This window comes from Budorcas taxicolor, chromosome 14 (assembly GCF_023091745.1).
Source record: "Budorcas taxicolor isolate Tak-1 chromosome 14, Takin1.1, whole genome shotgun sequence".
NCBI lineage: Eukaryota > Metazoa > Chordata > Mammalia > Artiodactyla > Bovidae > Budorcas > Budorcas taxicolor.
Genome location: NC_068923.1, coordinates 73,334,405 through 73,351,013, shown reverse-complemented (window position 1 = coordinate 73,351,013; position 16,609 = coordinate 73,334,405). Strand labels below are relative to the sequence as shown.

The window sequence follows — 16,609 nt, the reverse complement described above, 5'->3', positions numbered from 1 at the left end:
TTTCCTGGATTGGAAGAATAATTCCAATCGTCAGGAAATGACAACAAAGCTGGAACTGTTGGCTGCACAGCATTATTAAAGACTTAACAACATTCAAATGAAAGAGAACACGGCTGGGAGTACACAGCACCCCATCACAGTCTCAGGGTTTATATCAAGAAGCATAGGTTAGCATAATGTGCAAACCAGCAACGCCTAACTGGATTTGTATGTAAAATGAATCCTTTGACAGACAGTGTCCCTAATTAACACAAACATCTCTTCCTGTCCATCACGTCAACCTCTTCTGTAATCTTTTGCTGATGTGACATGTTGCAAATCTGAAAATATATCACACAATAAAAAGGAAAAAAAAACATGGAGGCTAGTGAAGCTGCAAAACAAAACATGTAGATTTCATGCAGTCAATAGAAATATTAGAGAAATGTTTAAATCACAGCAAAGCCCAACCAAATAGGCACCTGGCAGAGTGGGGCCAGAAAACAACTGAAAAAATAATAATAATTAAAAAAAAAAAAAACAGGAAAAAGAAAATTGACAAAGATGATCATAGGTACTTGAAGAAGACAGATTTGAATGTGAAAAGAGAAAACTGATGAAGCACTGAAAAATTTTTTTAATGACCATATCTGTAATATTATTCTAAAACTAAGTGTGAAATAAAGCTTATCATATACTATCAAATAATTTTCCTGAAAAATTACACCTAAAGCAACATTCGATTCATTTTTCACTTATTCCAGAACATGGTTGCCTTTGTAATACGAAGATTCATTACTTCCAGATAAAGTCCTAATAAGCTTATACATTTTGACTATAAACTTGCACTCTTGGTATTAAGTAGTAGCAACCTTCCTCAACAGCAGGTCCCTCTGTGTTACCAGCCTCTTGCTTATATCTGGTTTTCCAAGCCTCTGCGCCATGTTTCCTAACATCTCAGAGAATAAATCTCCAGCTAGCTCAAGGCCTTCTTCAACTTGGGAGGCTCACCCAGGTGTTCTGTGTCCAGAGGTCTTTTATCAGCCTGCCCTTTGGCCAAACTATCCTTGAGTCTTAAGTCACTTGGAAGTCTTTGACATTGATCTTGGACTCTTCAACCGTTCAGGAACAAAGAGATAGGCTAAGGTCATATGTTGTGCTGCAGGAAACCTTGCTGCGCCCACCGTCCCTTACCCACAGCAGGTGGCTCAGGGCTGGGCCTGTTTCCTGGTCCCGTGTGTGGAGTCTTCTCTGGATTTCAGTGTGACGACTTCTCCTTTATAGGGTTCACGCTTCACGGGGGTAGGTGTGCAAGTCTGAAAGAGAGCATTTCATTTTTCTCTTGTGGTTTATTGACTTGTTGAATTCAAGGCTAAATTCTGCTATATAAATGAATTGTGAGATCAAAAATGAGGCGGTGAATTTATCATGTTCCTCGTACTCTTTACCCTTTCACAGAAATTCCCAGCAACCTCAGGTGGCTCAGACAAAGGCCTGGGGAACACTTCCTAACACCATTCTTTCCACCGCAACTTTCTCTGGGATCTCTACGATATCCTCACACACTGGGTTCTGTAACCACCGTACAGGCTTATCAAACATTCTGTCTTTTCCCGTGGCTTCAGTCCTAGGTGTCTGCGTTCCCAGAGTTCTTTGTTGTACATGTCTTCAGACTTGCAGCATTTTGCTGCGGATTCTAGCAATCTGTGTGTACGTTTCCTCATTTTCCTGATCGTCTCTGCTTGTAACGGGCCTTCCACAGAATTTCCCATCTGGATCTACACCTCTCTGCTGGCCAGCTGGGTAGTGGGACCCTGGATTCAGCCAGAGTTAATTCAGTGTTTGACCAGTGTTTTGAAATCAGGACTATCTAAACAAAGGGATTCATAAGAAGTAAATTATATTCTTCATCAGTGTGGAAACAAATTCCCTGACAGGTTGGGTGAATTGTAAACCACAATCATTAAGGGCATGGGCTCTGGAGCCAGCTTGCCTGGGCACATTACTTAACACTGTGCTTCAGCTGTAAACTGAGGATGGTAACAACACTTAATTTATAAGTTGGTTATGAGAATTACATGTTGGGAGGATTAAATATATGTAAAGCATTTAGAATAATGCCAAGTGTATAATAAGCTCTTAACAAATAAATACATGTATGTGTGTACGTTTGTCTTATTTTTACCATCAAAACTGATATAGTCATCAACAGTGTGGGCTTTAGAGAAAGGCAGGTCTGAGTCTGAATAATAGCTTTGCCATTTACTGGCTAGAGGAAACTAGCAAGTTAATAAGCCCCTCTGAGCCTACTTACTCACCTACAAAATGGAGGGAATAAAACCCACATCCCAGGCACATGAGATTTCCCAGATACAAAGCATTTTCTTCATTCATTCAATAGATATTTATTGAGCACACATCAGCCCCAGGAGCAGAGGATAAAGCAGAGAACAAGATGGAGACCATTCCTACAGCTGCAGAATTTGAAACAAGCTGATCACTCAGTGAATAGGAAGACCCCTGCCCTCTGCTCACAAGTCCATGCCTCTGTCCATTTCCTGTGTCCGATGGGATGCTTTGCGGAACCTCCATTTCAGCTCACTGTCAGCTAAGTCCCTCCCTTCACCCTGGGCCCTGTCATCACCTTGAACATCGACATGGAGAAATGAAACACCAACCTCTCATGGCTGCCACCCAGCCCCTGGACATCGTGGTTACTTGGAGCCCATCAATACCTGAAACTTTAAACTTATGTAATTCCTCACTCTCTGATCACAATCTCCCTTTCAGGTCTTCAGTCTCCAGGTTTTTCCTGGAGACTTAAGTAACCAGGTTTTCTCCTGGTTGACTTTCCAAGCCCAGCGGTATGTATATACTTAAACCTAAGCCATGTAATGCAACCTGCAACATGCTTACACTCAGTCCTGTCCAACTCTTGGCTCCTCTCTCCATGGTATTTTCCAGGCAAGAATACTGGAGTGGGTCGCCATTTCCTTCTCCAGGGGATCTTCCCGACCCAGGGATTGAACTTGAGTGTCCTGTGTCTCCTGCATTGCAGGCAGGTTCTTTACCCCTGAGTCACTGGGGAAGCGTACTTGAAACTAAAGTGACCATAAATTTACCGTCTAAACTATGACACTTCTGAGAGCGTAAAGGGCATTCAACATAATGAACAGGCTCAATCCACGACCGTCCAAGCAAACCAGGATTTGCTTCCACCTTCCTTCAAACGTTTCTCTTACCGACAACCTAAAGTCTTGCGCCTTTCTCCTTTCCAGTCGTTATTTGCACTTGGCAAAACCCGAGGCATATTTCAGTTCAATCATTGGCTTTCTCACAGCCCTTGGAGAAAATGACATCAGTGTGCAGATAATCTGTATCACCTGCCTTTGTGCCGTGTATTCCTCATCAGCTTCCCCTCCCACCTCCCTGTTTCCACAACAGTTCCTTTGAAAGCTTTCTGTCTGTGGTTTTCATCTGTACTTTTTGGTCTCTCCTGGACTCCTTAGGGACAACGCTGGTGATTTAAACGGGCTGTCAAGCCTGGGCCCTATCATCCATATTCAGGAGCGGGCTTGTTCCACAAGCTGGCTGGTCCCTTGAAGGATCTTTTCCCTGGACCTAACTGCAGGCTCAGGGATGACTCAAACCAGGTGAATCAGCATCCTTCCTAACATCTTTCTGCCAGGAACATGTCTTCTCCCACTGTGGCATGCCCACCCTCTTTTTTACCTAAATATCTGCAATGGATCTTCAGTAACTCAGCCCAGGCAACCGTCAGCCCAGGAAGCTTTAACTCTCCCTGCCACATCAGAGTATCTTGCTTACCACTTTCTGTTTTTGTGTAATAGTCTGCCTCCTCCGGCAGACTCGGGGACAGTGTATTGGTCTGTTTCTCCATAACGAGTACTCAGGAAATAGTTGACAAGTCCCTACCGAGGGTGGAGGGTATTGGTGGGGAAGAGATCCCCCACCTGAGCTTCTTTCTTCTTTGCATCTGTTGTCCTGGCCAGAGCTGACTCAGTTTCCCTCATCTTCTTGTTTTGCTTCACCATTGAGCTACTCCCCAAGTTGCACTTGCCCTTTGCACTTGTCTTAAGACCGCGTTCCAGCTGCTCAGTCACTGTACTAGCAATGCCACGAGGCCCCTCTCAGCCTGGCTGGTCTCTCTGGTCATGCTGACCATCCAACAGCTCTGCCCCGACTGGCCAGGTGTCACTTGCACATAGTTTCCCTCTGCATCTGCCGGTGAGGCTTGGGATGGGCAGGGACCAGTTTCCCACCAGAATAGCCATAGCCAACGGCCACCTCAAGCACAGACTGACCCTCTTTGGGGAGTTTTCTGCCACCCCACACTTCACAGCCTTCCCCTTTATAGACAAGCAGACAGGAATCAAAGACAATACAAGTTCTGGTCTCAAGCCTTGCAGTCCTTTCAACCTTTTCATCTTTTCTTATCCTCGGATACGGTTACATAATGTCTTTTAATGCTAGACCCAGGTCTTGTTCATCTTTGTACTGTTTATTTCCCAGGGCACTGTACTCTGTGTGCATTTTAGAACCTCAGTGATGTTCACTGTGATGAAATGGAAAGGTGACGATGCTGGTGCTGCAGAATGTGAAGCTGTCCCTGTGTTATTCCACAGTTCAGTTGCCCATTTGTTTTCTAAGTAGACTGACACTGCAGCTCTCAGGAAAAGCAGTCATGTGGCTTCTCTCTGGTGACAAATAGCAAATTTCCATCTCAGCCCGGACATGGGCACCGGCATCTGGCATGCCCTCAGAGGCTGTCCTAGGGGTGTCCTAGAGACTGTCCTAGGGGCACCAGCATCTGGCATAATTTCAGAGGCTGTCCTAGGAGCGGGCATCAAAATCAAGTGGGTTTCTTTCCCAGGTATCCAGGATGAGTACAGTAATGACAGGGACTCTATCCCAAGTCTCCCAACTAAGGGCACACCTATTACTTCAGTTCAGTTCAGTTCAGTCACTCAGTCGTGTCTGACTCTTTGCGACCCCATGAATCACAGCACGCCAGGCCTCCCTGTTCATCATCAACTCCCGGAGTTCACTCAGACTCACGTCCATTGAGTCAGTGATGCCATCCAGTCATCTCATCTTCTGTTGTCCCCTTCTCCTCCTGCCCCCAATCCCTCCCAGCATCAGAGACTTTTCCAATGAGTCAACTCTTCGCATGAGGTGGCCAAAGTACTGGAGTTTCGGCTTTAGCATCATTCCTTCCAAAAAAATCCCAGGGCTGATCTCCTTCAGAATGGACTGGCTGGATCTCCTTGCAGTCCGAGGGACTCTCAAGAGTCTTCTCCAACACCACAGTTCAAAAGCATCAATTCTTCCGCGTTCAGCTTTCTTCACAGTCCAACTCTCATGTCCAAACATGACCACAGGAAATACCATAGCCTTGACTAGATGGACATTTGTTGGCAAAGCAATGTCTCTGCTTTTGAATATGCTATCTAGGTTGGTCATAACTTTTCTTCCGAGGAGTAAGCGTCTTTTAATTTCATGGCTACAGTCACCATCTGCGGTGATTTTGGAGCCCCAAAAAATTAAGTCTGACACTGTTTCCACTGTTTCCCCATCTATTTCCCATGAAGTGATGGGACCAGATGCCATGATCTTCATTTTCTGAATGTTGAGCTTTAAGCCAACTTTTTCACTCTCCTCTTTCACTTTCATCAAGAGGCTTTTTAGTTCCTCTTCACTTTCTGCCATAAGGGTGGTGTTATCTGCATATCTGAGGTTATTGATATTTCTCCCGGCAGTCTTGATTCCAGCTTGTGCTTCTTCCAGTCCAGCGTTTCTCATGATGTACTCTGCATAGAAGTTAAATAAGCAGGGTGACAATATACAGCCTTGATGGACTCTTTTTCCTATTTGGAACCAGTCTGTTGTTCCATGTCCAGTTCTAACTGTTGCTTCCTGACCTGATACAGATTTCTCAAGAGGCAGGCCAGGTGGTCTGTTATTCCCATCTCTTTCAGAAATTTCCACAGTTTATTGTGATCCACACAGTCAAAGGCTTTGGCATAGTCAATAAAGCAGAAATAGATGTTTTTCTGGAACTCTCTTGCTTTTTCCATGATCCAGCGGATGTTGGCAATTTGGTCTCTGGTTCCTCTGCCTTTTCTAAAACCAGCTTGAACATCAGGAAGTTCACAGTTCACATATTGCTGAAGCCTGGCTTGGTGAATTTTGAGCATTACTTTACCTATTACTTAGAGGATGTTAATGCAGCATAAAGCTAATGGAAAGGCCAGGATGAAGCATCAGAGGGTTCTGGGTTGAATAAAGGAAGTAGGTCTCTTCTCTTCTTGTGTTCTCCTGGGTTTCTTCCAGCCTCACCCGTCAGCTTTCTTCAGCTCCCTTGCTGGCTCTTACCCTTCTCTCCTCAGCCTCTGAAGGCTGACAGCCCCAGAGCTCTTTCTCAAGCTTGCTTTCTTCTCTGGTGGCCTCACACTTGTGGTTTTAAATCTTATATATGCCAGGATTTCTAAATCTTATGTCCAGCCCCAATCTCTCCCAAATCCCAGACTCTTTTATCCAAGTGGCTAATGACCTCCTCACAAGGAGGCATAACTAGCATCTCAAACAGAGCGAGAACCTAAGCAGCAACAAACTATAGCTGAAACTGAAGTAGGATTACAGTTCTTTGAGCCCAGGAACTGCTGTCTTAGTTGTACCTGTATCCCCAGGAAGATGGATAGATGGAAGATGAAATAGCACCTGGGGCTTAATAAACATTTGTTAAGTGAAAGATTTCTTGACAGAAGGACTTTTTTTTTAGAACTTTGTAGATGATATCAGGCGATAGAATCACCTGAGGGTAGCATTATCTACGATCATTTGACAGCTTTCTCAAGGAGCACCTCAAGAGACTATGGTTCTGAATGTACACATTTGGGAGACTGACCTGGGTGATGGCATCTTTCCCGCCTAGTACAGGCTGGTTAAAATTGGATGATCAGCCCAGGCCCGCAGTTCTTCCTGTCTTGATGTGTTCGCAACCAAATAGAAGGGCTTGAGAGTAAAACAGTAGGAAAGGCTATCCTAAGTAATATAGGAAACACAGATGGCACCTCACTCAGCAGGGTGCTGGTGGTTTACTCACATAGATGAGAGTTCAATTTGAATTCACAGTATTTAATGATGATTGTTACTATGATGAGTTAATAGAAAGACAAAAAAGGATTATATCACAATATGCAGTGCTAGAATAAACATTAATTATAATCATTATACCTGCATAACTGCATTTTGGTTAGCTGATCAGGGGAAAGAAGAAACTTAGAGTTGATAGAAAATTTAACTGTATTGTCTGCAGAGAGTAGAATGCTAAGATGCTAGATTTTCTGACGAGCAAGATCGGAGAAAAGAATCTTGAATTCCATGGAGTTCCTAATACAATGCTGACCATGCATGCTAAGATATTAAAATAGTAATAAAGACAACAGAACTTCCAAATACCAAAAGCAGACACTGACCTAACACCAAGCAGTTCCTTTGGAACAGTGACTCTCTGAAGACAAAATCCACACCCAGCTGGTGAATTTAGATAGGTACTCAGTACCTCGTGAACGTCAAGGTTCTCAGAGGTCGTTATGGAACTGAGCTTGCCAAGGGATGGTGAATCACTAGACTCAATAAGGTGATCTATAACAAAGAAAATTCACATTTTGATAATGTTTTATAATCCACCAAATGTTTCTATTTAATGTTCAGAATACTCTGTGAGCTATTTCTCCAGAACAATGTGAACACCTAATTGGTTTTTAGCAAATATTTACTGAGTGTTGAATGGTTAGATGAAATATGAAAAGAAAGCATTTAGAAAGTCCCTGTATACAGTGATGTGCTGGTAAATGTTGACAACCCACCTTCCCTTTCTCTCATCACTCCTAAAGCCCTGACTTAATGCACGTGTCTCTTTCTGTCTCTTAAATGCTCCCACCATGGCTGATTTCAAGCTACCAAATTGACATCACTGAATAAGGAGCTGGGCTGGGATACATACATGTGGCTCCAACATACAGTTCATCTTTTATAAGTGTAAGTAAGAAGAGATCTACTTACTTTATTCAATACTAGCCATCCATCTGGGAAAATTAGAATTATATGGCAGTTGATGATGACTTCAATTATTAATATTTTCCTTGAGCTACCACATTGAGAAAGACATTGAAAAACTTATTTAAGAAATGGAGGACACCCATTTCAAAGATTAGATCAGCCATTCACTCAATTTTATCATATCTAAATGGCAAATTATGTGTATGGATGCAAAGGTACAGCCAGTTTCAAAGCTTGGGCAGCAGTATTCTGAAACCATGCATGACTCCAGGCAGCTATTCCTGCTTCTTCAGAAAATGCAACATGACCCTTATTTTACAAAAGAGATTGGGTTGCTTACTACTGAGAAAAGAGAAAAGAGGATGATAGAAAGAATGTCTATACTTCCAAGTTTTGCTAAAAAAAACATGTAACACTCTAAACACACAAAAAGTCTAGAAATAATAAACCATTTGAGTTTAAAGAGCTAGCTTTTAGAGGGGGGTGAAGAATGAATCACATGTAAACTGATTTTGTTTTTTCAAAATGTCCTTGAACATCTCAGTTGTTGTTACAGAGGCCTTCATATGCATTGTTGGTTGAATGCACAGATAGAAGGGGACAACAGTATAAGGGACTAGAAAATCTGGATTTTGGTATCTGCCGATATTGAGAACAAAACCCCTACAGATACCAGGGGACAATGTACTTTTGTTCTTCCTCTTTTATTTTGTTTCCCTGAATCCCCCAGTACTCTTCTGTAAGTGACTTTTTATATTGAATTGAAATATATATTTTATTTTTATGTTTATCAAATAAAGTTTGTTTCATCTCCTGATCTAAATTTTTTCCCTTAAGGATCCGATGTTTAATGTCAAAGTAACAATTTCCTGAAGCTGTCAAACTACATTAAAATGTCATTTCTCTCCTTTGGACTTCTTCATAATATCTGTTAACAGTGACAGCTGCACAGCATGATACTAAGTGTTTTATTAAGTAATAAAATCATCGATAGGAATCAAGTTTGCAAATAACCCCACTGTCTGGGACGAGGCAAGGGACAATCTTCTGTGCAAATTTATCCAAATTCCTGTCCATGACCTCTGAAACTATAGTCTTTGTTCCTTCCATTTGCAATTTGTCTATTTATCAAACACCTACTAGATAGCAAGTTTTGGGCATAAACAAAGTAAGTTCTTCAAAGAACTAACATTCTAGCCAGGAGACCAGCTGAGTTCTGGGACTGAGAAACCCTGGCATTTCTCTACAATCTGCGCTTTGGGGTCCAGAGTGGCAAGCGATTAATGGTCTTGGGAAAGATAACAGGTGAGCAGGAGAGGCAGTGTGTGCACTTCCTGCTTGCCTTCAAACTCTTATCCTCACTCACAAAGAAGTCTGAATATTTTAAATGAAAACCAAGGGAAGAGCTCTCATTACCTCATGTGAATATAAAATCTGGGATTCTTAACAGCTCTTTTTCTTAACTTCAGTGTGATATGTTTCCTCTATAAAATTATCTTTGCCTAATGGAGATTTTTAAAAAAGATCGGAAACATCTCCACAGAATCCTCAAACCTCATTTTATCCACTTTATTTGATACTTTTTCCACATTAACTCTCTTAAAAATAATGGATTCCCCATGATTTGAATTTCACAATTATGTCCTTTTTTCTTGTTCTATTGAAATCCCATGGTATAGTGAGAATACAGAAGGCATTACCACCATCCCTGGCTCTTATGATTTCTCACTGCTTAGCCCAGGGAAATTTTACCTAATTTTGCTGAGAGCCAGTTTTCTATTCTGTAAAAAACAGGGATGATACTATCTCTCACATGGCTTGATGTGCAGATTAAGTAAAATAAAAACTATTAATTACACCAAGTACAGTGCCTGACAGATCATAAGTGCTCAGAACAACATATTATACAATTGTTGTATGATTATTACTTATTGTTAAGTAATAATTAAGTTTATTATTAAGTAATAATTAAGACAATTAACAATTGTCTTTTTAAAGACAATTGCGTGACTAAAATACCTTCAAAGTTGAGATCAGAAGAAAATATTAAGAAACTAACTCACAAAACTGATGATGAACTCTGAAAAAAATGACGTTGGCATTAATTTTGCCAACAAAACACCCAACAACAATTTTAAATAGAGAACTGATGAAGCCAGTCATGTGGTGATCTTGGCTGCCTCAAACATTTTCCGAACAGGAGGAAGACTTAGGCAAAGTCAGTCTTTTAAATACCGTCTATCAAGAAACCTGGGTTCTATCACTGGGTCAGGAAGATTCCCTGGAGAAGGAAATGGCAACCCACTCCAGTATTCTTGCCTGGAACATTCCACGGACAGAGGAGCCTGGTGAGCTACAGTCCGTGGGGTCGCAAAGAGTCCGACACGACTGAGAGAGACTAATATGAGCTGTTCTCAGTTAGTCTAGCATCCCGGCTGGTGAGCAGCAGGTACTGACAGCCAGGAGCTGCCTCCCCCTGTCACATGACTTACCACCAGGTAACTTACCACCAAGTGTGGCTCAGACGGTAAAGAATCTGCCTGCAATACAGGAGACCTGGGTTTAATCCCTGGGTCGGGAAGATCCCCTGGAGAAGGGAATGGCTACCCACTCTAGTATTCTTGCCTGGAAAATTCCCTGGACAGAGGAGCCTGGCAGGCTACAGTCCATGGATCACAAAGAGTCCAACACGACTGAGAGACTAACCCTTTAACTTTTTCTGTTGGATCTACCACTTCTGAGTCTACGCCTTTCTGTTTATTCCTTGTATCACTACTACGAGTGTCATGAATGAACTAGCTTCCATCGATGTCTCTAATTATTTTTCCCCAAACCTAGTACAGAATAATTTACCTCCCATTAACTTTGGCCACCTCATGTGAAGAGTTGACTATTGGAAAAGACTCTGATGCTGGGAGGGATTGGGGGCAGGAGGAGAAGGGGACGACCGAGGATGAGATGGCTAGATGGCATCACCGACTTGATGGACATGAGTTTGAGTGAACTCCGGGGAGTTGGTGATGGACAGGGAGGCCTGGCCTGCTGTGATTCATGGGGTTGCAAAGAGTTGGACACAACTGAGCGACTGAACTGAACTGAACTAAACTGAACTCACTTAAAGGGCTTCCCTTGTAGCTCAGTACGTAAAGGATCTGCCTGCAGTGCGGGAGACCCGGGTTCAGTCCCTGGGTTGGGAAGATTCCCTGGAGAAGGAAATGGCAACCCACTCCAGTATCCTTGCCTGGAAAATCTCAGGGACAGAGGAGCCTGATGGGCTACAGTCCATAGCGTTGCAAAGAGTAGGGTATGACTGAGTGACTAACACTTACTTACTTAACTCACTTAAGTCAACCCTTATGTTTTATAGTATGTGGTTTATTGCTTAAGCATATAGCTTTTGGAGTCAGATAACCAGAGTTTATGTTTTGGTCCTGCCATATATGACCTGTATGACATGACGAACTTTATTTCCTGAAGCTTCAGTTTCCTAATATTTAAAGTGGGGAAAATAATAAATACTCCCTCACTCACAGGGTTGTTAACAGTGACAAGATCCCCTAGCACTGTGCTTTTCCTCAGTAAGAGCTCAGTAAATGTTAGTATTGCTGTAATTTACCATATAATATTTAGAAATACATGGAAATCTTATGGTTTCTACCTACCTGTCACCTGTCAGTGTCAACATTTACAAATTAACCCCAGCAAAATAAATGGCAACCTTAAATATGTTGACTGAAATACAGTACATGAAGAATTGTAACATTCTGAGAATTTACAGCATTCCAGAGTACTTGTTTACTAAATCAAAGCTTTAGGAAGTGATTTTTAAAAAAGAAGAAGAAAGGATGAATCTTATTTATAACAAAGTCTGAGAATCCACAAGCAAAAAACTTTCACAGGACATTAGGGAAGAAATCAAACAGACTGCAAGATCCAAATGAAATGAATCAGAAAACAGCTAGAGAACTTTGGAAAAAGAGAAATACATTTTAAGATGAAAAAAGACAAGGAAGCCTTAGAACTAATCCAAGGGTTATAAACTATAATGGTTATGCGGTCAGGTTGGGAACATTAATGGGTGAAGCCTGCAGATGAAAGTCATAAATGCTGCCTCTGCAGGGCTCCGTCACCCAGCTCTAGCCTATTCTTACCATGTGAGATTGAGGGCACTGGTTGCCTTCCATCACTCCCAAATCAGCAGTTTAGATGATTTTAATCTGAAATTTTTGATATGTTAGTGTATTTAGTGAAGTGAATTTTTAAAATTGTTGAAAACACTGCATGAACTAAATAAACAAACGTGAAAATACAAGACATAGTAAAAGAACATACCTTTTAATACCTCTCTTATAACAACAGGATTATTACAAAGACTTTACTATAAATTCAGTCATCAAAGGGGGAAAACAAAGAGACAGAACTGATATTTATAGACCTCCCACTGGTCCCTTTTGTTTTAAAATCTCACTTGACTCTTACAATCTCTTGGGGAGAAAACATTATATCTTCGTTTTCGAGATGAGGAAGCAGCCCAGGGAAGAGAGAGAAGCTTGGCCACACAGCGAGGAAATGTGAAGTCACGGTAGAATTCATATTTACTTGATCCCAACCCTGCCATGAATGCACCTTGAATGTGAAAGTGAAAGTCGCTCAGTCGTATACGACTCTTTGTGACCCCATGGACTGTACAGTGCATGGAATTCTCCAGGCCAGAATACGGAGCTGGGTAGCCTTTCCCTTCTCCAGGGCATCTTCCCAACCCAGGGATCGAACCCAGGTCTCCCGCATTGCAGGCGATTCTTTACCAGCTTAGCCACAAGGGAAGCCCAGGAATACTGGAGTGGGTAGCCTATCCCCTCTCCAGCAGATCCTCCTAACCCAGAAATCGAACCAGGGTCTCCTGCATTGCAGCCTGATTCTTTACCAACTGAGCTATCGGGGAAGGCAGGATGCACCTTGCAGACCTTCAACTTCAGGGAGCATAGCTTCTCAAGGGGCAGTTGTTGAGCTTGAACGTCACGTTTTCGTTCTTAGGGGAGGCCACGCCTCCCACTGTTGCTCCCAGCCAATGACAGCATGCTACGTAGCTGGACCCAGGAACGGACTCTAGGGCCGTCTGTAGGTTGCTCAACCTTTGTTAGTTTGAATGAGATGGTATTCTAGGAAGCTCCTCACGCTATATTTTTTCTCCCTCTCTCGTTCCTTGGGGCTGGGCTTGAGTTGCAGTCTGATGGCTCTCCACAGTCTTTCCCACTTTCCCTCCCATTTTTTCTCTCAGGTGTAAAACGGTGGCACTTTTATCTTTCTGGATGGCTACTTGTGAGACGAGCCTGACTAACAGCAATTGCCAAAAGGCCCACAGGGGCCCTGAACTTGCCTAGGAAAACCCAACTTGGTCCATTAGGAAACCCTGAATAGGCACTAATCTGCAAAGGAAAATGCATCCATCCAGTAATGAATTTTTCTTTGAAAGCTCTATATGTCCGTAACCTTTTCTCACATCCCAGGAATATGTTACCCCATTGTATGTGATAATGCAATCACCAACATCAGGAGCACGTGACAGTCCAGCCCGAGGTAACAGCCCCTGCAGCCCCAAACTCACCTGGTCCCGTTGCTTGATCCGTTTGTAAATATATTCAGCAAACGGTTTACGAGGAATAAACTTCCCGTCTCCTGCTGAGACACTGAAAACTCCAGCTTCGTATACCACTTTGCCTCTTGAAATAGTCACCAGGGGCACCCCATGGCAAACCATGCCCTCGAAGATGTTGAAGTTGACAGCCTGGTGATGGGTTTTTGCCGAAATGGTCCTGATGTAAAAACAAAAATCATCCCGATCAAGCCTGGCTCACTTGACAAGTATGAAATATTAAAAGAATGGCTTAGAAGAAAATTTAGCAACTCTATTAAGCCATAGCTTTATTACCAGAACAAGTGACTTTAAGAATAGAACAAAGCATTAACATTTCATTACAAAGTAATTACATTTTCTGAGAAAAACCCAATAGATCACTCTTTATGGTGATTAAAGAGGTGGAGTGGGTGGAAGAAGGGCATTGTCTCTCATGTTTATGATTTTAAGTTATTTTTATGTATATATTTAAAGAACAAAATATTAATTATAAAATATTTCAAATAGATGAGTCTGATGAACATGCTGACCAAATACCCAAATCTACAGGATTTTAACTTTTTGGAGACACGGTTGAGGCTTCCTCAATATCTCTCCCCAAATTCCATTCCATTCCCAGAGGCAACAGTTAATGGTAACTTTCAAGGAAAATCATATCTTGAATTTCTTTCCCTTGTCTGTGGCAAAACTGGAAATTTGAGCATAATATAAATAACAAAATGTTAGCATATAATCCCTTAGCATATTTTGTCACGTGTTTGCATATTCATCAGCTGTCTCAGTAGTTTATTAATACTTCTCAATCATATACAATATGACTAATGACTTCCAGGCTGGATATTTGGAAATGCTCCTTTCCCTAAATCACATTAAATGGAAAACAAAAAAGAAAACCTGTCAGCAGTGGATCATACAAGCATAACCTGAAGTTTTTACAAGTGCTTGCTCTCAGGGGTGGATTAAAGAAAAGTGATTCATTAAAAAAATCCCAAGGTAAGGTCGAAGGAATAGCAGCTAACAGCTCCCCTGCAGTCCTAATCTGGAGGGTCAGAGCTGGGAAAACTTCACAGAGCCACCTCCGGTGGGAATGAATGGGATCACACTGGCCTGGTCTTGGGTTCCAGAACGCCATACCCAACTACCTGTTGGGTTTCCACTCAACACGTCTAAACAAGTTATTGGTTTTCCATGATGACTACAGTCCACACACTTGAACTTGCTCCTCTCTTGAGTTTCTCATCTCAATAAACGCTACCTCCAACCATGTTTCCTCAATCCTTAACCATCATCAAGCCTATTGATTCCACGTCTTCCCCAAAAAATCTCAAACCTGCCCACTTCTCTCCCACTCTGTTGTCCCACTGAGTCATCTCGGTGACACCACGACCATCTCTCATCTGGACAACCTCAATACATCTTCATGTTTCCACTCTATGTTTTGTTTTTATTTTTTTTAGCATTTTGTCTGTACTATGCTGCATGTGGGATGGTTCCCTGATCAGGGATGGAATCCAGGGCATCTGCAGTGAAACCACCAAATCCTAACCACTAGGCAACCAGGGAGCTCCCTCCAGGTTTCCACTCCTACCCTCTGCACTCCTCACCACTCCCCACAAAGCTGCTCAAATGATTCTTTTTTTTTTTTTTAAATGAGTATCAGATAAGGTCACATTTCTGCTTGAAACCCTCACTAGCTCCAGTCTTTTCCCCAAAAGCCAAATAACTGTTTAAAAAGCCCAGATGATAATAACCACAAAAAAGAACCTGCTCCCAATGAGAAATATCAGCATGGAAAAGAAAAAGAGGAGCTTCCTTATGCTGGGTGGATACTTTATGACATCCTATTTCATCTTTATAGCACCGCTTCAAGATAGAGAGTATTTTCTACACTTGACAAGTAAATAAACTGAGATTTAGAGAGATTAAATAACTTGTCAAAAGACCTACGACTACTTTGATGAAACTGCAACCTTTTTATGTTTTTAAAATTAACTACAATAAATTTACTTTTTTAGTGATAGTTCTGTGAATTTTGACACCTGGATAGGAGTCTTACCCTCACAACACTCTGGACACAAAACAGTCCCATCACCTCCCACAACTCATACCATCCCTGTCTAGTCACAACTTCTCCTCCCCCATAACTCTTGGAAAACCCTGATCTGTTCTGTTACTGTAGCTGTCTCGTTTCAAGAATGTCATATAAATGGATCATTGAGTAGGCAACCTTTTGAATCTGACTTCTTTCATTTGGCATAACTATTTTGAGATTTACCCAAGTTGTTGCAGGTATCAGGAGTTTGTTTCGTTTTAATTGCTATGCAGTATTCCTTTGCAGGGGCTTCCCAGGTGCCACGAGTGGTAAAGAAACCCCTCCCAGTGCAGGAGACTGAAGAAATGGGGGTTTGATCCCTGGGTCGGGAAGATCCCCTGGAAGAGGGCATGGCAACCCACTCCAGTAGTCTTGCCTGGAGAATCCCATGCACAGAGGAGCCTGGCAGACAGACTATGGTCCATAGGGTAGCAGAGTCAGACACGACTGAAGCAACTTAGCATGCACACATGCATGCATGCATTCCATTGTACAGACGCACTACCGAGTGTTTTTCCATTCACCTTCTGAAGGTCATTTTGGTTGTTTCCAATTTTTGATGATTATGAATACAGACGTTAGAGATTCATGTACATGTTTGTTGTGAACTCTTCTCTACTATATATTCCCATGAGTGGCATTGCTGGGTCATATGGCCAGTGTATACTGCCAAAAAACGGCATTCAGTATCCTTAGGAATCAACTTACTCATATAGAGAAACATTAAAAGATCACTAATGATTGGGAGGTGGGTACAAATACAGCAACAATAATTTTAAACACTACGGAGGCGGGAAGAGTACCTATCAAATAGCAAG

General features: G+C 42.1%; 1 protein-coding gene across 1 annotated transcript in view; it reads right to left on the bottom strand.

Annotated features, from left to right (window-relative positions):
* Positions 1 to 1,187: 1,187 nt before the first annotated feature.
* DPYS (dihydropyrimidinase) overlaps positions 1,188 to 16,609 on the bottom strand; it is a 97,855-nt gene continuing 82,433 nt past the window's right edge. Inside the window, exons 8-9 of the mRNA XM_052651666.1 lie at positions 13,670 to 13,877; positions 1,188 to 1,295 (exon numbers count right to left, since the gene is read on the bottom strand). Of these exons, the coding sequence (XP_052507626.1) occupies positions 1,188 to 1,295; positions 13,670 to 13,877 (316 nt within the window). The remainder of the gene's footprint in view (positions 1,296 to 13,669; positions 13,878 to 16,609) is intronic.